Source organism: Chrysochloris asiatica, unplaced genomic scaffold (genome assembly GCF_000296735.1).
Source record: "Chrysochloris asiatica unplaced genomic scaffold, ChrAsi1.0 scaffold00064, whole genome shotgun sequence".
NCBI lineage: Eukaryota > Metazoa > Chordata > Mammalia > Afrosoricida > Chrysochloridae > Chrysochloris > Chrysochloris asiatica.
In genome coordinates, this window is record NW_006408582.1 from 5,581,038 (window position 1) to 5,600,917 (window position 19,880).

At 40.7% G+C, this 19,880-nt stretch overlaps 2 protein-coding genes across 3 annotated transcripts in view; one reads left to right on the forward strand and one right to left on the reverse strand.

Annotated features, from left to right (window-relative positions):
- Nucleotides 1–794, forward strand: part of INTS9 (integrator complex subunit 9) — a 117,494-nt gene extending 116,700 nt beyond the window's left edge. For both annotated transcript variants that reach the window (XM_006864340.1, XM_006864341.1), the window contains one exon: nucleotides 618–794. In XM_006864340.1, coding sequence (XP_006864402.1) covers nucleotides 618–794 — 177 coding nt within the window. The remainder of the gene's footprint in view (nucleotides 1–617) is intronic.
- Nucleotides 795–16,668: 15,874 nt separating this feature from the next.
- EXTL3 (exostosin-like glycosyltransferase 3) overlaps nucleotides 16,669–19,880 on the reverse strand; it is a 53,875-nt gene continuing 50,663 nt past the window's right edge. The window contains exon 5 of the mRNA XM_006864342.1: nucleotides 16,669–17,246. Within this exon, the coding sequence (XP_006864404.1) occupies nucleotides 17,037–17,246 (210 nt within the window). The 3' untranslated portion in view covers nucleotides 16,669–17,036. The remainder of the gene's footprint in view (nucleotides 17,247–19,880) is intronic.

Genomic DNA, 19,880 nt, shown 5'->3' on the forward strand with positions numbered 1-19,880 from the left:
AAAGCCTCATCTTTCTCCTGCGGAGCAGCTGGTAGTTTCGAACCGCTGACCTTAAGGTTCACAGCCCGATTTGTAACCACTACGCTACCAGAGCTCCTTTTAGCATTTGATATAGCTATTCTTATATCTTTCCCCCTTGAGAGAGGGATTGTCCAAATCCCATGATCAATGATGCTTTGCTTTTAGGATTGGCATTTTCCGGGGAGCTCAGAAGAACAGTTGAGACTTAAGATGGCACTTTGTTTCCAGGGAACGTGGGAATGGTACTGAGGCTGATGAGAGGAACAGCCTAGAACACAGGTGCTTGGGTGTGATTATAAATGCTTAAGCAAGTTGTAGAAATTAATGTGTTTTCATGAGCTTTTGCTTGTTTGGGGGCATCTAGCATAAGAAACTGGTTGACTTCTAGTTGTAGTAATACTCTATTACTCATCTTTAACATTGTAGTAAGAAGTATCAAAAATGCCAGTTCCTAGATTGTTCACTTCAGTCAAGTCTGATAATCAGACTTATATTTTCAGAGTCCTCAGTTGCTACACTGTTATCCTGCCTTCTCAGTCAGCTCTTTGCTTTTCAGAATACTCACCAGTCTCCCTTTTTCTTTTCTTTCTGAGCAGCATGGCTTCAGTGATATTAAAGTGGAAGACACAGCCAAGGGCCACATTGTCCTGCTTCAAGAAGCAGAGACGCTGATCCAGATTGAAGAAGATTCAACTCATATCATTTGTGACAATGATGAAATGCTCAGAGTGCGGCTGCGGGACCTCGTCCTCAAATTCTTACAGAAGTTCTAAATGGAGCATCTGAACCATTTCCACTTCCCTGAAATCCTACAGCAAATCAACTGAGGAAAGAGACCAAAAGCTACTGGATGTTGTTGGGATGTGTCTATCTGCTTAAGTAATGAAGAAATGGCTCTTGAGTGAAGTAATTGGAGTTATAACCATCATCACCTGGCCTGGATTCCTAGCAGTGTTTGAGGCAAGAACTTTCCCCCTAACTATAGACTCATTCCTTCCTATTTCTGGGTCTCTGGAGCAGCCAGGGTGGTCAGGCATCAAGCTGAGGCGTAGTAGTATGAGACAGATGCAGCTTTCCAAGCAAGAGTGTCTAATAACAGAAGGGTGCTTTGCGTAGTTTTCTCCTGCCTCAGCTGGGGAACTAGTTTTTGTTGTATTTACGTAGCTACAGTGATGCTCCTAAAGAAAGAATCCAAAAAGTTATGAAACTGAAACCCCCACTGTATTTTATACTGTGAGGCCATTTTGTTAATAAAAGTTATTTTTTCTAGAAGGAGTGTTGAACCTACAATTTTAAATTGATACTGGATATGAAATATCCAAAACAGCATACACTTTAAAATGCTACAACATTAAGTCATATAGCGTAGCATTCTTTACAAAAACTCAAATATGTTTTCTTAAATTGTACAAAAAAGTGCTTAACTTAGGTGAGCTGTCTCCTGTGGGAAACTCTGACACAGGATGAACAACTTCTGACACAGGTTGAACAACTAGCTCAGGCTCCACAAGTTCATCTTTGTCCATCATCAGCTTCTCTGAAAGGAGAGCATTAGCAGCTTACATAGCCCTGTTCCCACTAGTGATCAGAGGAAAAAAGACTCCTCACAAAAAATACATTTGACATACTTGCTCCTTCTGAATTGTTTAGATCAATCTGGTTCATATTTGTTTTAATCTAAAATAACATCATTTCTACCACAAGCCGTTATTGCAGGTATTATATAATGGGAGGGAGAGAGGAGGAAGAGCTGACAAGTCTTAGAATTGAAGAACCATGGCAGTAGGCTCAGTGTTCTCACCATCTCAGAATGCTTGAAAAGCAGCTGAAGTCAACCCTTCAACTCTGCTAGCACCGGAGCATAATAAGGGGGCTTAGTGGTGGCCCTAGAACGATATAAAACTACTATGGACATAGAGTGTCTCATCTCTGAACTTGGAGACAATCTCAAGTGATTTGACATGTTGAACAGTAATGACCAAACACCAGACAAGTTGTAAGATGATATCAAGGACATCATAAACATGAAGAAAATAAGACATCAATAAAAAGAGGAAAAAAAAAAAAAAAAAGAGAAGCGACTCTGAAACTTGCTCTAGAATGTAGAGGAGTAAAAGTGAACATAAGAAATGAAGTAGAGCTGAAAAGAGTTCAAAGAGTGGTTCAAGAAGACAAAAGTATTATAGTGAAATTTACAAATACTAAGTATTTCTCAAGCTGAAGGAACGGGGGTTAAAAAATAAGCCTTAAGTTACAATATTGACGGAATCTAAGGACTCCTTGTGTGGCACTGTAAGATAAGCACTGAAATGTGAACCGTGAGGTCAGCAGTTCAAACCCACAAGCTGTTTCTTAGAAACCCTGTACAGGGTAGCTATGAGTTAAAATCGACTCAATGGCACTTAACAACAATGGACAAAATATTAAATGATGTATGTAGGAAGAATCAAGGGAAGATGGAAGGAATATACCATCATTGTACTAAAAAGAATTGACTGATCAACCATTTCAGGAGATAGCATATAATCAAAAACGGGATATTTTTGATTATATTAAAGAAGTCCAAGCTGTACTGAAGGCACTAGTGAGAAAAACAAGCCTCCAGGAATTGACAGAGTACAAGCTGAGCTGCTTCACCAAATGGATGCCCAACTGGAGGTACTCACTCATCTACACTAAAAAAGCTGGAAGACAGCAACCTGGCTTTCTTCTCAACTGAGTAGAGAAGAGATCTATATTTATGTCCATTCCAAAGAAGAGTGATCCAACAGAATGTGGAAGCCTTGGTGGTACTGTAGGGTTAAGCACTGGACTGCTAGCTTCAAGGTCAGCAGTTCAAACCCACCTGAAACTGCAGAAGAAAGATGAGACTTTCTGCTCCTATAAAGATTTATCGCATTAGAAACCCTATACAGTCACTATGAGTTCGCATTTTTATATCACTAAAAACACATGCAAGTAAAATTTTGCTGAAGATAATTTTAAAAACATTTGCAGAAGTACATTGACAGGGAACTTCTAGAAATACAAGAGGACGTAGAACAAGGGACAGCACTATTGATGTCAGATGGATCTTAGCTGAAAGTATAGAATACCAGAAAGATATTTACTTCTGTTTTATTGCCTGTGCAAAGGCATTATGAAAGATGGGAATTACAAAACACTTACTTGAGCTCATGTTGAACCTGTATATAGACCAAGAGGCAGTTGTTGGACTAGAAATAAGAGGATTTCGTTTAATAAGAGGAAAGGTGTGCATCAGGCCTGTATCCCTTCACCATATTTATTCAATCTATATGCTGAGAAAAGAATCTGAACTACATGAAAGATAGTCCATTAGGATTCAAAGAAAACCCATTAACAACCTGTGACTTGCAGGTAACACAACACTACTTGCTGAAAGTGAAAAGGACATGAAACACTAATGAAGATCAAACACAACAGTCTTTACTATGGAATAAACCTCAACTTAAAGAACTGGACCAATAAGAAACATCATGATAAATGGAGAAAAAAACACAAAGTTGACAAGGATTTCATTTTACTTGGGCCCACAATCAATGCTCACAGAAGCAGTAGGCAAGAAATCAAATGACATACTATATTGAGCATATTTGCTGCAAAAGACGTCTTTTAAATGTTAGAAAGCAAAAATGACACACTTTGAGGTCTAGGGTGCACCTGACCCAAGCCATAGTATTTTCAGTCACCTCATATGCAGACAATAAGGAAGACCAAAGAAAAAGTGATGCCTTTGAATTACGTTGTTTTAAAAAAATATTGAATATACCATGGATTGCGTCTGTCTGGGAGGATGGTGAGACTTTTTGTCATATGTACTTTGGACTAAACATCATTAGAGAGCCAGTCCATAAGAAAGAACATCATGAGGTTCAAGCAAAAAAGAGAAAGACTCTCGACTAGATGGATTGATACAGTGGCTGTTAACAGTAGGCTCAAACATAGCAAGGGCATAGCGTTGTTGTTAGGTGCCATCAAATCAGTACTGACTCATAGCGACCCTATGCACAACAGAATGCAATGGACCAAAATTGAAATGGACCGCATAAAATTGATATCTTAGGCATTAGTGAGCTGAAATGGACTTCTGTTGGCCATTTTGAATCTTAACAACCACATGGTTTACTATGCCAGGAATGACAAATTGAGGAGGAATGGCGTTGAATTCATTGTCAAGAACATATCACAATAATGGTAGTCTGATTGACTACTACAAGAACAAGCAAGTCGTTCGCCTGGGAGCCATCAAGGCAAGTGGTCAGGTCCCCTCAGAGAAAACCCCCTTCCAAGACTAAGATGCAAGGGGAGTACACAAGCAGGCATGTTATCTTGATGCTGACCACAATGGTCACCGATAAGGGGAAGTGGGGAAAAAAACAGCAATGAAGTTGTGAGCTACTTCAACCACGTTCAATAGACTCCTGTCAACCTGGATTGAGACCTGGTCGGCCAGCAGTATGGCGAGACCTGAGGACTCCTGGGCCCAGGGACATGGACATGGCCACAGAGGACCAGAGTGGAGAGTGAAGGGTCTGGCTGATATGAAGTGAGGGGAGATGCACAAGAATGTTCATACTTGTGGTTCCAACTCACAGCGACCCTGTACAGGGTTTCCGAGGCTGTAAATCTTTACGGGAGCAGAAAGCCTCTTCTTTTTCTCCCACAGAACTGCTGGTAGTTTCAAACTAGCAGTACATAAATACAAATTAGTAAATACCTGTTGGGTCAGGAATAACATTATGAAGGTATCCATCAGGTCATTACCACCCACTTAGGGACAGAAGCCAGAGGAATAAAGAAGCGAAGAAACCGCTGAGCAGAGAGAAAATCTAGAGCTGATTTTTCCAAGTTTGAAAAGAGAGCAGTGATGAAGTACTATTTGGAGCTCAGATATTTTGATATAAAACCAGGCTGGTTAGTAGAAGACCATTAATGGGTGGCTCTATTATTAATTAGCAATGCAGCCATCAACTATGGATAACCTGGTAAAGAGTACAAAAATTTCTACTTAAGACCAACAAAATCCCAATGACTCAACAGTAATAGAAAAGCCATAAAAGATTAATAAGGAACAACCTAATTTTATTTGTCTATGAAGTGATATTAAGTATCTAGTGTTGTATAATGATTCCAACACTGAGTGGCTTAAAACAACAAATTTCTCACTTCACAGTTTTTGTGAGTCAGGAATATGGTGGCTTAGCTGCATCCCTCTGCATTCAACGTTCTTTCCACAAGGTTGCAATCAAGGTGAATGAAAGAAGCCAAGGTACAGAGATTAGGTAACTTTCCCAAAGACACATAGCCAACAAGGGGCTTCTGCCGTATGGTAAATATCGCATGTGAGAATCAGGGATCCGAAACTGACAGGAAGAGGAAGTATGCATATTAGGCCATTGATTTTTTTTTAATATATAAAGGATTCAACTACATCTCCCTGATCCCTAGAGAGCTTTTGGCCATCATAGTTGTCCCATAAAGGTAAGACTCAGCTTTTTCAAGCTATAAGAAAGTGGCAACAGAAACAAGAGCAAGAAACTTCCAAGCTTATATGATGATACATTTATGGGAACCCAGGAAAGCAGAAAATGTCTCTTCTCTGGCCCCAAGTCTCATGCTGTCTAATGCTATACTGTGGGGAGGTAGGTAAGGTTTGATATTTTCATATTCATGGCATTGGAATTATATGTAAATAACCCTCTTTTTTGAACCTGAAAGAGGGTACAAATAACCAACTCCAGTACAGGAGATAAGCAGTATAGAACTTGTTAGAGGCTAGAAGCAGCAGACATCAACAGTTCTCTAAAGATGAAGGGACACAACACAGTCTCCACTGCTCCTTCACCATGTAGCCCATTAGAGGTTTTTAGTCATCTCAGAAAATTATTAACATTTTCATTTTCAGAAGGATAGGTCCACAGATCTTTGTTTACCTTACTTTGTCATTGCATGTGTAGGGTGTTTATCTCCTATTGTGGTTGTCTGAAGACACTGTAAAAAGAAATGGAGAGGTGGCCTCTGAATAACTCTTGTGTTATTCTTCCGCTAGGATAAACCAGTAATTATTTCTAACCCATTGATAAGTCTTCCTGACATACATTATAAAATCAGTCACAAGTAAAAAAGCTCTTTTAATTTGCATAAGGTACAATAAAACACATTATCGACTGAAAGTTTGCTAACTTTTTAAAATCATGCAATATAAATCTTTAATAACTAATTAGAATGTTCACATACTTTGAAAGTATTAAGTATTTTCCAATCAAAAATAATTTATTAAGCATCTACTAGATTCATCAACATGTGATATGCAAATGACACAACATTGTTTGCTGGGAGTGTAGAGGACTTAGTACTTACTGATGAAGATCAAAGACTACAGCCTTCAGTGTGGATTGCACATCAATGTAAAGAAAACAAAAATCCTCACAAGTAGACCAATGAATAACATCATAATAAATGGAGAAAAGATTGAAGTTGTCAGACTGAATTTTTAATGGATCCACAATGAACACTCATGGAAGCAGCAGTCAATAAATCAAACACCATATTGCATTAGGCAAATCTGCAAAAAGACTAATGTATTAGAGAGCAAAAGTGTCACTGATGTCACTTTGAGGACTAAGGTGTACCTGACCCAAGTCATGGTATTTTCAGTTGCCTCATATGCATGCAAATTGGACAATAAGGAAGACCAGAAAAGAATCAATGTATTTGAATTATGGTGTTCGCAAAGAATAATGGACTGTCAGAAGAATGAACAAGTCTGTCTTGGAAGAAATAGAGCCAGACTGCTCCTTAGAAGCTATGACAGACTTCCTCATACTTTGCACATACTGTCGGGAAGGACCAGTCCCTGGAGAAAGACGCCATGCGTGGTAGAGAGAGGAGTCAATGAAGAAGAAGAAGAGGTAGACTCATTGAGATGGACTGACACAGTGGCAGCAGCAGTGGGTTCAAACATAGCAGTTAGGAGGCTGGTACAGAGCCAGGCAGTGTTTCATTCTGTTGTGCAGAGGGGGTCACTATGACAACCAACTCGACAGCACCTAACAAGAACATATTCTGTGTGTTATGTAGCCTCTGATGATTTTATCCCACCAGAGTAACCAAATAAAACACAGGACAACTCCCACTACAAAGAATTACCAAATCTAATATGTCCATGGAAGCCCTGCAGTCACAACAGTTATGAGATTAGCTGCTAACTGAAAGATTGTTAGTTCCCAAACCCACCCAGTGATTATAGGAAAAAGATCTGGAGATCTGCTCCTGTAAAAATTACAGCCTAGAAAACCCTGTAAGGCAGTTCTACTCTGTCACATGGGGTGGTCCTAACATGGGGTGGTCCTAAGGGCAACAAACATCATCAGAATCAAAGGACAGAATACTCGTCAACTCCTTTTATGAGTCCAGTGATGGTAGTGACAGGAACAGACTAGACAGCATACTATTTACAGCAACCCTGTATAGGGTCTCTAAAACTGTAATTTTTAACGGGAGCTTTCATCTTTCTCCCATGGAGCAGCTAATGGATTCCAACACTGACCTTGTGGTTAGCAACCTAATGTGTAATCCACTACGCCACCAGAGCACCTTCTTATGAGGCGGCATAACCCTAACACCAAAACCTGGAGTTCTGTGGGCTAATGCGTCAGACTGAAAAGTAGTTTGAACTTCAAGATTGGTGTTTCAAGCTCACCAGCTGCTCCTTGGAAACCCTAAACAGTGTCGCTATGGGTCAGAATCGACTCGACAGCACTTAACACCACCACCACCAAAACCTGACAGGCATTACAATAAAAACTAAAGCATAGATGCAAAAATACTTTAGTTGATTTGGTTGGTTGGTTATATGCCGTGGAGTCAGGTCAGACTCATAGCGACCCTGTACACAGGGTTTCCGAGGCTGTAAATCTTTATGGGAGCAGAAAACCTCATCTTTCTCCTGCAGAACAGCTGGTAGTTTCGAACTGCTGACCTGCAGTTTGCAGCCCAATTTGTAACCATGCTACCAGAGCTCCTTAAGTTCCCTCAAATCTGTTCTGACTCATAGTGACCCTGTAGAAGGTTTCTGAGGAGCGGCTGATGAGTCTGAAGAGCCAACCATGTGGTTCAAACCAACCTTCTGGCCCTGTGCTTATCCTAGAACACCACACCAGCATACTAGTAAAATACTAGCAAAATGAATTCAGTCATGCAAGATAACATTCCAGAACTAAGGGTTTGTTCCGCATATGAAAGGATAGTTACACAATTGCCAATTAGTATAATTCACTAGAGTAACAATAAAGGAGAAAACCCATATATGATCGATCATCTCAACAGATGCAGAAAAAACATTTGACAAAATTCAATGAAACCTAAGTATCTAAAAATTCTCAGTAAACCAGTAACAGACTAGAAATCAAACTCAAATTTGATAAGGAGCACCTACAAGAAAACCTACCACTAAGTGAAGTATTAAAGTTTTCCCCAACGACCAAATACAGGTAAGCATGAGTATCCACACTGCTTGTATTCAACAGTATACTAGAAGTCCTAGGTAGCTGCAGAAAGTCTAGGGGGAAAAAAGGAAATGCAAAACCAAGATGTCAAGTGCCATGAAGTCGGTTCCAACTCATAGAGACCCCGTACAGGGTTTCCGAGGCTGTAAATCTTTACGGGAGCAGAAAGCCTCATCTTTCTCCCATGGAACAGCTAGTAGTTTCGAACTGCTGACCCTGAGGTTAGCAGCCCGACTCTTTGTTGTTAGGTGCCATCGAGTTGGCACCAAATTATAGCGACCTTATGCACAGCAGACCAAAACACTGTCCAATCCTAGGCCAACCTCACTACTGTTGCCACGCTGGAGTCCATCAATGCCGCCACCTGGCCAATCCATCTTGTTGGGGTCTTCCTCTTTTTCTCTGAGCTTCCACCTTACCAAACATGGTATCCTTCTCTAGCGACTGGTCCCTCCTGATAATATGTCCAAAGTATGAGAGACAAGCCCAACTCATAACCACTAGTAAAAATGTCTTTTGCAGATGACATGATTGTTTACTTAGAAAATCCTAAGAAATCTACAACAGAATTAGTAAAGTTAGCAAGATTGCACAATATAAGGTTAAGATACAAAGATCAGTTATATTTTGTATGTTATTATTGTTGTGAAGTGCCGTCAAGTCAGTTCAGACCCATAGCAACCCTGTATAGGGTTTCTGAGGAGCAGCTGGTGAGCTTGAACTGCTAACCTTACAGTTCAAACGGATTTGCAGACTTGTAACAATAGAAATTTTGTTTGTTCTACAAGCAATTCCATAATCAAACCCATAAAATTCTCAAAGCTTAGCCAGTAGAAGTTAAAGACCTAAAGTAAATGGAAAGATGTATCATGATCTCCATAATGTTGAAATTTCAGTTTTACCCTGTGATCTACAAATTCAATAGAATCCCAATCAGAATTCCAGCATTTTTATAAAGAAACTGACAAATGATTCTAGAATTCATATGGAAAACAGAGCAATTATATTGTCCAAAGCAATCTTAAGATGAACAGAGTTTTAGGACTTAAGCTCCTTTATTTCAAGACTAACCATAAAATTACATTACCTAAAGTATGGTCCTATCCCAAAGATGGACAAAACAACATAACAGACAAGAACTCAGAAAAAGACCCACACTTTCACAAGACAATCTTTAACAAATGGTGTTGGAATGTCTATCCATCTATAAGAAAAAGAACCTTAAACGCTGCCAAATACCAGACACAAGTATTCATTCTATGTGGGTCATAGAATTAAAATGTAAAGGCTTTTAGTGAAAAAATAAAACATCTTTATACCTTGGGATACATAAAGGTGTTTTAGGTTACAGAAAGTAGTAACTCAAAAGCAAAAAAGTTACAAACTAAACCTCATCAAAATGTAAAACTTTCACTAAGAAGATTCCATAAAGCAAATGGATAGACAAACCACTAATTGGGGGAAACAGGAGTCCTGGTGTGACACTGTAGGATAAACACTAGACTGCTAACCGCAAGGTTGGCAGTTCAAACCTACCAGGTGCTCCTTGGAAACACAGGGTTGCTATGAACTGGCACTTAACAACATTCACAAAATATATTCTAACAAAGGGTAATACACAGGTAATGAATTGCTAAAACTCAACAATAAGCCCACCCATGTTTTTAAGTGGGAAAAAGATTTGTACGGACATTTCACAAAGGAAATAAATGGTATAAGCACATAAAACAGTGCTTAGCAGCAACATTAGTCAAAAGGGAAGTGCAACTAAAAACCCCAATGAGATAAAGACTGACAACACACCCTATGTTGAATGTGATAATATTACTTCTTATACATTCCTTACAAGAAATACATACATGAGGGGCTTCTAAGGTTTCATGGAAAATGGGAATGAAAAATAATGGAATTTTTCCATGACCTTTTTTGAAGTTCCTTGGTGTATATATTTATACAAGTGGCTTTAAAATATTTGTGAAAAAAATCCATAATCTTTTCATTCCATTTTTCCATGAACTTTTTGAAGCCCCCTCTTATATGGTAGTTTCTGAAAAGAAATGAATATGTTTATATTTTTATCCTATCATCCAACAATTACATTGATATTAACTGAAAAGAAAAACTTATGTTCACAAAAAGATTTACATGGATATTCACAGCAGATTTTATTTATAATATCCAAAACCCAGATTTCTATCAATAGAATAGACAAATTTTACCCATACAAGGAAATACTACTCCACAGTAAAGAGGTACCAATGCATGCAACAATGAATGTATCATAAACATTAATGCTGACTTTCTAGAAGCCTTACACTAAAGTAAAAATGGGATGATACCCTTTTATATGAAATTCTAGACAAGAAAAACTAATTCAAAGTGAGACAAAAAACCACTCAGGATACGGTTATCCCCAATAGGTGTGGAGGGGGAGACTGACTAGGAAGGAGCGTGAGGGAAATTTCTGGGCTGATGGCAAAAGAGACTATACATTATGACTTGTTAATTACAGTGTATACGTTCAACATGTAATTTTTATATTAAAAATACAGAAATACAGTGACTTCCACTTAATGATACATATGTGCATGTATTTAAAAGGAAGTCTACTGATGTCAGGCATTCCCTTTGAAATGCACCAAAGCTATAATGGATAAAAGGATAGTGAGAGGGATGGATAGCTATAGTTACAAAGCAAATGCAGTCAGGCCCTAGTTTTGCATTCACAGATTCAACCAACTGCAGATAGAAAATATTCGAGGGGAGAATAATGGCTCCTAAAAAGGAATTAAGTGGTCAGTGCAATCTTTTAAAGGCTAAGAGCATAAAGTGCTTTTTACATAGCATTTACTTTGTTTTATGTATTATAAGTAGCCTACACATGATTTAAAGTATACTAGAGAACGTACATGGGTTATATATGCAAGTTGTTGTTGTTACGTGCCTCTGAGTCAGTTTTGACTTACCGTGTCACTGTATAAGATTTCCAAGGAGCAGCCAGTGTCTTTGAGCCACTGACCTTGTGGTTCGAACCTACACTGTGGTGGTGGTTGGTTATGTGCCGTGGAGTCGGTTCCAACTCATAGCGACCCTGTAACAAGGTTTCCAAGGCTGTAAATCTTTACGGGAGCAGAAAGCCTCATCTTTCTCCCGCAGAACAGCTGGTAGTTTCGAACTGATGACCTTGACGTTCGCAGCCTGATTCATAACCACTACGCTACCAGAGCTCCTTGGATGCCTATATGCAAATGTTGGTAAGTGCTGTCATTGGATTAGTTCCGACTCAGCAACTGTACAGGTACAGGGTGGTTTCCAAGGAGCAGCTGGTAGGTTTGAACTGCTGACCTTGTGGTTCACAGTCCAGTGCTGATACTACAGTGCCACACCAGGAGTCCTGTTTGAGCATACTAGGATTTTGGTATTCATGGGGGTTCTAGAGCCAGTCCTAGCATGGATACTGAAGGACAACTGTAGAGTAAAGTGCTAGTGGAAGGATGTAGATGGTAGACATATGGGTTTATACTAGAAAAATCATTTCCACTTTGCTGTATGTTTGAAATTTTTCATACTAAAAGGTTAGGAGCAATATTTTTTAATAAATAGGATTTAAATAGCTTAAATTCTAACAAGACAAGCCTATGACATGATAGGATTTTCACCCTTTCACATATATACAGATAAATGGAAAAAAGTAAAATAATTATCAACTCAGGAAATTAAACAGCAAACTACACCGAGCGCTTCCCACTCCACTCTCTCCTGGAATCCAGTCTGTCATTCTTTTTGCCACTCTCTCTAGCTCTGCTTTTTAACGATGATGTAAATAATACAAATAGTGACAATAGGACTTCTCAGCCACTTTGTGCAGGTTTTTTTTTTAAACTATGTGGTAAATAACACATTAATATGTAATAATACAATATGTAAGTAGTAAAAGAACTCCAGTACTGACTACATCCGCTTGTGTCTGCTACGACTTCTATGCAGCCTCATACTACTATTGAATTGTCAGCAGCTCTCATGGGCTCTGTTCTCAAGTGGCTTACAGTCTGGTGCAAGCACCCATCTATTAAGTTAACTTTCAACAGACCTTCAAGGAGACATTTTTGCTGTTTTATAGATGAGATTAAAATAATTGCTCCTAACCACACAGTTTAACAGTGGACTAAGGATCTGAATCCATGTCGTCGAACTCCAGAGCCCTCACTCTTAACCATGACATGTTCCTTATAATGATATTTTTGTAAATATTGTGTAACTTTCAACTTAAGTTACAATAACATCCATAGCTAACATTTCCCATTTTGGCTTACCTTGGTAAATCCAACCAAACAGCCGATTCTTAGTAGACACGTTATCTCTAGTTACATTACGAGCCTTAGAGACTATAACCTCGTGTAACTTAACTCAAAATTGGTCCCAGGATAAGTTGTAACAAGGAGGACTTGCATGAGTAGGTTAGCAACCAAAACTCCAAACAGGAATTCCCACACTAAGGGTGTTATCTCCCACATCACCTACTGCAAACCCCAAGGAGTGATCAGCAGATCCTTTCATTCTGAAGGTTGTCCATGAAGCCAAACTTCCAATTGCAGAGCCCTGGAGAAGAACCACCAATTCATCTCCATGTCCCAAGTGCTCTTCCTGAGAATGACTGTGACTCCGTAACTCAGCATTAGTTCTAAGTCCTAGGACAACAAAAAGTCGGGGCTCTAAACGTTCTGAAGCATCCACTAGATGCAGGTGCTTTCAGCAAGCAGCCGCCTGTGAGCACTCTACAGCCCATGTCCGGCACTCTAAAGCAGCCCTCTTCTCTGCATGCGTTCTAATTCCCCACCACCATACTACACACATTTTTCAAGTTATCAAAATATTAAATTTGCATGTTGTGTCACATCCCATTTAAATCACTTAAGTGACAACTAAGATCCTCTGGAGTCCTGGTGTGGTGCTGTAGGATAAGCACTGGACTACTAATCACAAGGTCAGCAGTTCAAACCCAACAGCCGCTATGCCGGAGAAAGAGGCTTTCTGCTCCTGTAATGATTTATATCCTTGGAAACCCTATGCAGGGTCACTATGAGTCAGAACTGATACAGCAGCACTTATAAAAAATCCTATTCTAGTCAAAATGACTAATCCCATACCTGGATGCAGGTAAGGTTGCCTGTGTCCAACTGATGCATGCTCACAGCATCACCTAGGTTCAGGTACACAGGCTGCTCCCAGAACCGAACCATACAGCCAAACAGTCTCATGCCGGGCGCAGTCCCAGGCTGACCAGGGGCCAGGTGGACACCTTCTCTCAGGTCTCTTCTGTTCCTGCTGAGGAAAATCACAAAAGACCTCTCCAAGCTGCTTGATTTAAAGTCTCCATTTATTTTCATTTTTTTACAAAAATCCAACGTAAGACCATTGTGCTCATGTTTGGAAAAGGGGCGAATTGGATGGGTGTCAGAGTTTTCCCCTTCAAAAGAGCTTTCAAACCAGAAGCTCTCTGAGCGCACACCAGGCAGTAGCTAGATAGACTACTCCTACTTCTAGGTAGGACCCATCGGCTCAGTGAGCAGGCCACAGCTTGAGGCACAATCCAGAACAGAAGTGGGACCACTGAAAGGGGTCTAAAAGCTCAGAATGGCATGATGTGAACCTTGGGAAGGTATCACATAGGAGGACAATCTGCATGGTGAAAAGCAAACTACCTAGTTCGGGAACAAGGATATGCTTGGGCCCTGGGAGCAGACTGAGTAAGAAAGTGTCTTCTCCCCTATGTGCAGCCAAAGAAATCTGTATGGGTTGGAAGAGCTGTTTTCATGTTTCAGATGAGTCACGGTTAGATGCATCTGAACTTTCCACGGTGACCGGCATCAAAGGCATTCTAAGCATGGCACTGGGACTCACCTTAATCCACTGGGCAAAAAGTGGTAGTCACTCCTCAGGAGCACCTAACTAAGCAACATGCAATGTCTGACTGCTTAGCCTCTCACTACTGAGGACTGTCCTTTAAGAACATAGGCCACTGTCCTGAGAGTCTATGTGGAGTCCTTCAAGTTAGTTTTCCTCTTAGACCCAAACAGTGCTATCCCTCCAACACTCCCTGCAGCACATGTCTGTGTCTTTCCTAGTCTCAGACCATTTAGCTATTTATGGATCAACCAATAATGTTCAAGGACCCAACAATCAGGCTCCATTTAAGGGGTCCTAACATACAGACCAATCCTTTCTCACAGATTTCATTGAAAGTCAATGAGTTCCTTATGAGTTCCTCACATGAAAAATCAAATAGCAGCCACATTGACAGCTAAGATACCACTCTGGCTCCCTTGAGGGAAGAAAATTGCTAATAAGATCAAAGTCAGAAGTCAAGGAAAGGATAGTTAGAAAGTTAGAATGCACAAAGTCTGGACCTTTTTGCTGAGATGTATCGCCATATGTCCTTAAGTAGTTGCCTTAGACTGGAGGGTACAAGAAGATGCCAGCGGGAACCTTTAGAGAGCATCTCCTGGGAGCAGCCCTGTTCATATTTGAGGAGAGTTCCTGTGAGCTGAGCTAACAGAGTAGTAGCTACTACAAAATGTCTACTTAAAAATGGTATTTCAAGAGAACCCAACAAGCAGGTTAAAGAATGTGCCCTCAAGACACAGGAGCACAGATGTCATGGCCTGGAGAAGACAAAACTGACTTGAACCAGGACAGACCTGAGATCTTTAAGCAGCTGCTGGAAACCTTCTATATTCAACTTCATTTGAAGAAACTACACTCGGGGGAAAAAAATGGTAGAAATTATGTGCTAAACCCCAGAAAAACACCACTAACTCCTTCCTTGGCTCACTTATCACCACCACCAAAAAATTATCTTCTTTCAAGTGTCAGTCCAAATAATAGGAATTTAAACCAAGAGTGGAATGTGGCAGTGTGGGATGTAAATACCTGTTTAGTCATGAGACTGGCTTTGAGCTTACCTAGAAAACCATATCATCCTGTTTTTCTTACACTTACCAAGTCTCGCGAGGTCAGCCTGGCATTAGGAATCCAAATAATACAGGTAACATATGATGTAGGTCCAGACAAAGGTGGAGATGAAGGTGAATTTCACCAAGGTATTAATCCCAAGGCAGGTGCCTTGCTGTAAGACTTCCCGGCCAGCCGGGTGGGGATCCTCAAAGGATACCTGCTTGTTCTACACCAGAGAGAGGCAACTTCAGACCAGTTTTTTTTTCTGTCCTTTTATCCCAGCGATAACACTTAAGGAGAGCCTGAAGCCATATCACAACATATTTTTAAATGGAAGGGGAGGACAAAAAACATCACTTGAGAAAGCTGTCTTGGGTCTTACTCTTTTGTTTTCTCACTCTCTTCTAGGGAAAGAATAGAAATCAGAGAAAAAGACTGGGCAAAACCAACCAAAAACCAAAATCAGGGTCCATTTAGATTCACAGAGGCCATCTAGGACAGAGTAAAACTGTTCCTCCTTAAGGTCTGCACAAGTGTAAATCTTTATGGGAAGCAGACAGCCTCCATCTTTCTCCTGCAGAGCAGCTGGTGGGCTCTCACTGCTGAGACATGGCAGTTAGCAACTCAGTGCTTAAGCCACTGTGTCAAATAATGGGAACAAGCAGTGCTTAAAAATGAATCCTCAAAAACCACTGAATCCAGCAAAAGGAAGCCGAGTTACTCACAAAGGAACAGTCCTCCCTAAGGATAGATGAGAGTATCTGAGTTACAGGCTGCTGATTAGCAACAGAAAGGGAAAAGGAACTGGTCTCATCCAAGGCACTCATAGAGGGCCAAGTGCATCTCATTCTGGTTTCTACCCACAGATAGCTCTGGGAGAACAGGAGGTGACCCTTAAGGATAAGCCAGGTCACAAAAGGCTAGGCTCCATCTCTGCAGAAATACAGAACGTACGGAGCCTGGTGGATCCCTCACTTAGTGAGACAGGCAAAAATCTCCAATTCCACCCCTACGCACACAGAATAGATATGTATATATATGTGAGTGTGTGTGTGTATACATATGTGTGTATCTATATGTACATATATGTATATATATATATACATACATACACACACACACACATAAATAAGCCTTGATGGCAAATCTGAAACTTTTTCTTTTAAATAATAATAGCTGTTATTGACTCTAGAAACCACAAAACAGCTGTCCTGGGCTTTTGAACTAAGTGAGTGACTACCCAGAATCCCCATGGTCCTCAGTGTAAGCTATCATTCAGTGCCCTGTAGAGGGAACCTCCATGTCTTCTGAACAGGGTTCCAGTGGGAGCAGTTGAGAATCTGCCTAGGCCCAGTGTGGCCGACTTCAAGATAAAGGCAGCTGTATCTTTTCCACTCTTGCTGCCGACTCTCCCAGCAGCAGGTCTGGGCCACCCAGCCAGCAGATGGCCCCAAGGTCCTTCAAAGCCTGGGAACCTTAGGAACCATTTTCCTCACTCTGCCCATCCCTCTTCCCCCAAAACTTGCAATGCTTCTAGATGAACTTGAAACACTTGGTCTTGTCATGGGGCAGGCGAGTCTTGAAGAGTACAGAATCCACCCTGAATTGAGTGTACAGTAGGGGCATATAGCCATACACCTTGACAAAAAAGTTGATACATTTATGCCTCTCATGAAAGTGGGAGTCATCATGTGACAGGGCCTGAGGGCATCCTGGGCATCGGAAAGTCCACCTGGAAGTCACCTAGGCAGAGAGAAGAATGAGTGCACAGTGAGAATCCAGTGGCAGAAATCTTGCAGTTTAAGCACCTCAATGCTTCCATCTCAGAGTGAGGACACATGAACTCACAAAGTGAGTTGGAGCAAAGCCAGATAGATCATCAGCCCATGGCTCTTCCTACCAGGTGTGTATCTAAAACATTAAGGGTATTCTTGCAAAATGGCCCATACTTAATAGATATCAAAAGTCTTAAAACCCGTACTATTATCTGTCTCAGTAATTCTACCTCTAGTAGTTTTCTTGTAATCCACTATGCCACCAGCAGGGAGACACAGTTTAAAGACAAAAAGTTATTAGATAACCACTAAACCCTAGGTTGGAGTCCTGTGGCACTGTAGGATAAGCACTCGACTACAAGGTCGGTTTGAACTACAAGACTGGCAGTTCAAACTCACTAGCTGCTCCTTAGAAACCCTGTACAGGGCCACCGAGTTGGACCAACTCGACAGCACTTAACAAAAATAATGTCATCAGGGCTCTTTCATTAAAGGGGAACTAGTTAAATAGTTATAAAATACCACCGATCTATTGGAAGGAGCTCTGGTAACGTAGTGGTTACGAATTAGGCTGCGAACCACAAGGTCAGCAGTTTGAAACTACCAGCTGTTCCGCGGGAGAAAGATGAGGCTTTCTGCTCCCGTAAAGATTTACAGCCTTGGAAACCCTGTATAGGGTCGCTAAGAGTCGGAACCGACTCCACGGCACACAGTCACCACCACCTGTCTATTGGAGTCCTGGTGTGGTGCTGTAGGATAAGCAGTAGATTTCTAACTATAAAGTCAGTGTTTCAAACCCACCAGTCACTCCTTGGAAAAAATATATAGGGTTGCTATGAGTCAGAACCGACTTGATGGCACTCAATAACAACACATCTTTTAGAAAATCTTTTAAGAAAATTATATTCAGACACCTGAAAAAGGATTATAGTATAATGCTGTTTATTATTGTTGTTATTTTAAGGACATTTCAAGCAATCAGAAAACTTTTCAAGAATAATATAATTGGAGGCAGAACATGGCAAAATAAGTTGGGGCTCCCAATTACTCCTCGACTGACTAACATAAATAAAAACAAGCAAGACTAAGATTTCAGAACTCCGGTGGGCAGCTAACATGTTATAAAGTTGCAGTTTAAGGCCAGAATTGGGAAGAAGGAAGAGCAGGGACAGCACAGAAGCTGAGAGAAGCCACCTGCTAACAATACAGCCATTGTGGGACGAGACTAGGTAATACCGTAAACAGGAAACACAAATAAGGAGCTAATCAGAAGAAGCTGTAGTCTGATTTTTTTTAAGGCAGCAAAAGTGACCAAGGGAGTTTGTGGAGCATGCAGTCGGGAGGGGGCAAAGGAAGACTATGGTGCTGTGGGAGGTACTACTGAATCTCACCGAGGGCCAAGATAGACGGGCACTGTTGTTGTTGTTAGGTGCCATCAAGTCAGTACCAACTCATAACAACCTTATGCACAGCAGAACGAAACACTGCCCAACCCTGAGCCACACTTAAGCCCACTGATGCTGCCATTAGGCCAATCTATCTTGCCAGGGGTCTTCCTTCTTTTTCTCTGACCCTCCAACTTACCAAACATGATATCCTTCTCCAGTGACGGATCCCTCCTGACAATATGTCCAAAGTATGAGAGACAAAGTTTGGCTATCTTGGCCTCCAGAGAGCACTCTGGCGGCACTTCTTCCAACACAGATCTGTTGGTTCTATGGGCAGCCCATGGCACTTTGAATATTCTCCTCCAACACCATAACTCAAAAATATCAATTCTTCTACAGTCTTATTTACTGTCCAATTTTCACATGCATATGAGGTTATTGAAAATACCATGGCTTGGGTCAGGCACACCTTAGTCCTCAAACTGACATCTTTGCTCTTCCACACTTTAAATAAAGGTCTTGTGCAGCAGATTTGCCTAATTAAATATACGTCGTTTGATTTCTTCACTGCTGCTTCCGTGAGTGTTGATAGTTGATCCAAGAAGAATGAAGTCCTTGACAATTTCAATCTTTGCTCCGTTGATAAGAATGTTGTTTACTGGTCCAGTGGTGAGGGTTTTTGTTTACTTTACATTGAGACACAATCCATACCGAAGGCTGTACTCTTTGATCTTCATCAGTAAATATTTTAAGTCCTCTTCATTTTCAGCAAGCAAGGTTGTATCATCTTCATATTGCAGGTTGTTAAGGAGTCTTCTTTTCCTCCAATCCTGATACGTTTTTCTTCATATAACCCAGGTTCTATGATTATCTGGTCAGCATACAGGTTGAATAAGTATGGTGAAAGAGTACACCTTTCTTAATTTTATGTCATCCAGTGTTTCCACGTTCTGTTTGAACAACTGCCTCTTGGTCCATGTACAAATTCCTCATGAGCACAATTAAGTGTTCCAGAATACTCATATTGTCCATAGCTTGTCATGTCCATTCACAATATTGTCCATAGCTTGTCATGATCCACACAATCAATAGCTTTTGCGCAGTCAATAAAGCACAGGTAAGCGTCTTTCTGATATTCTCTGCTTTCAGCCAAGATCCATAGGATATCATCAGTGATATCCCTCATTCCACGGCCTCTTTTGAATCCAGCTTGA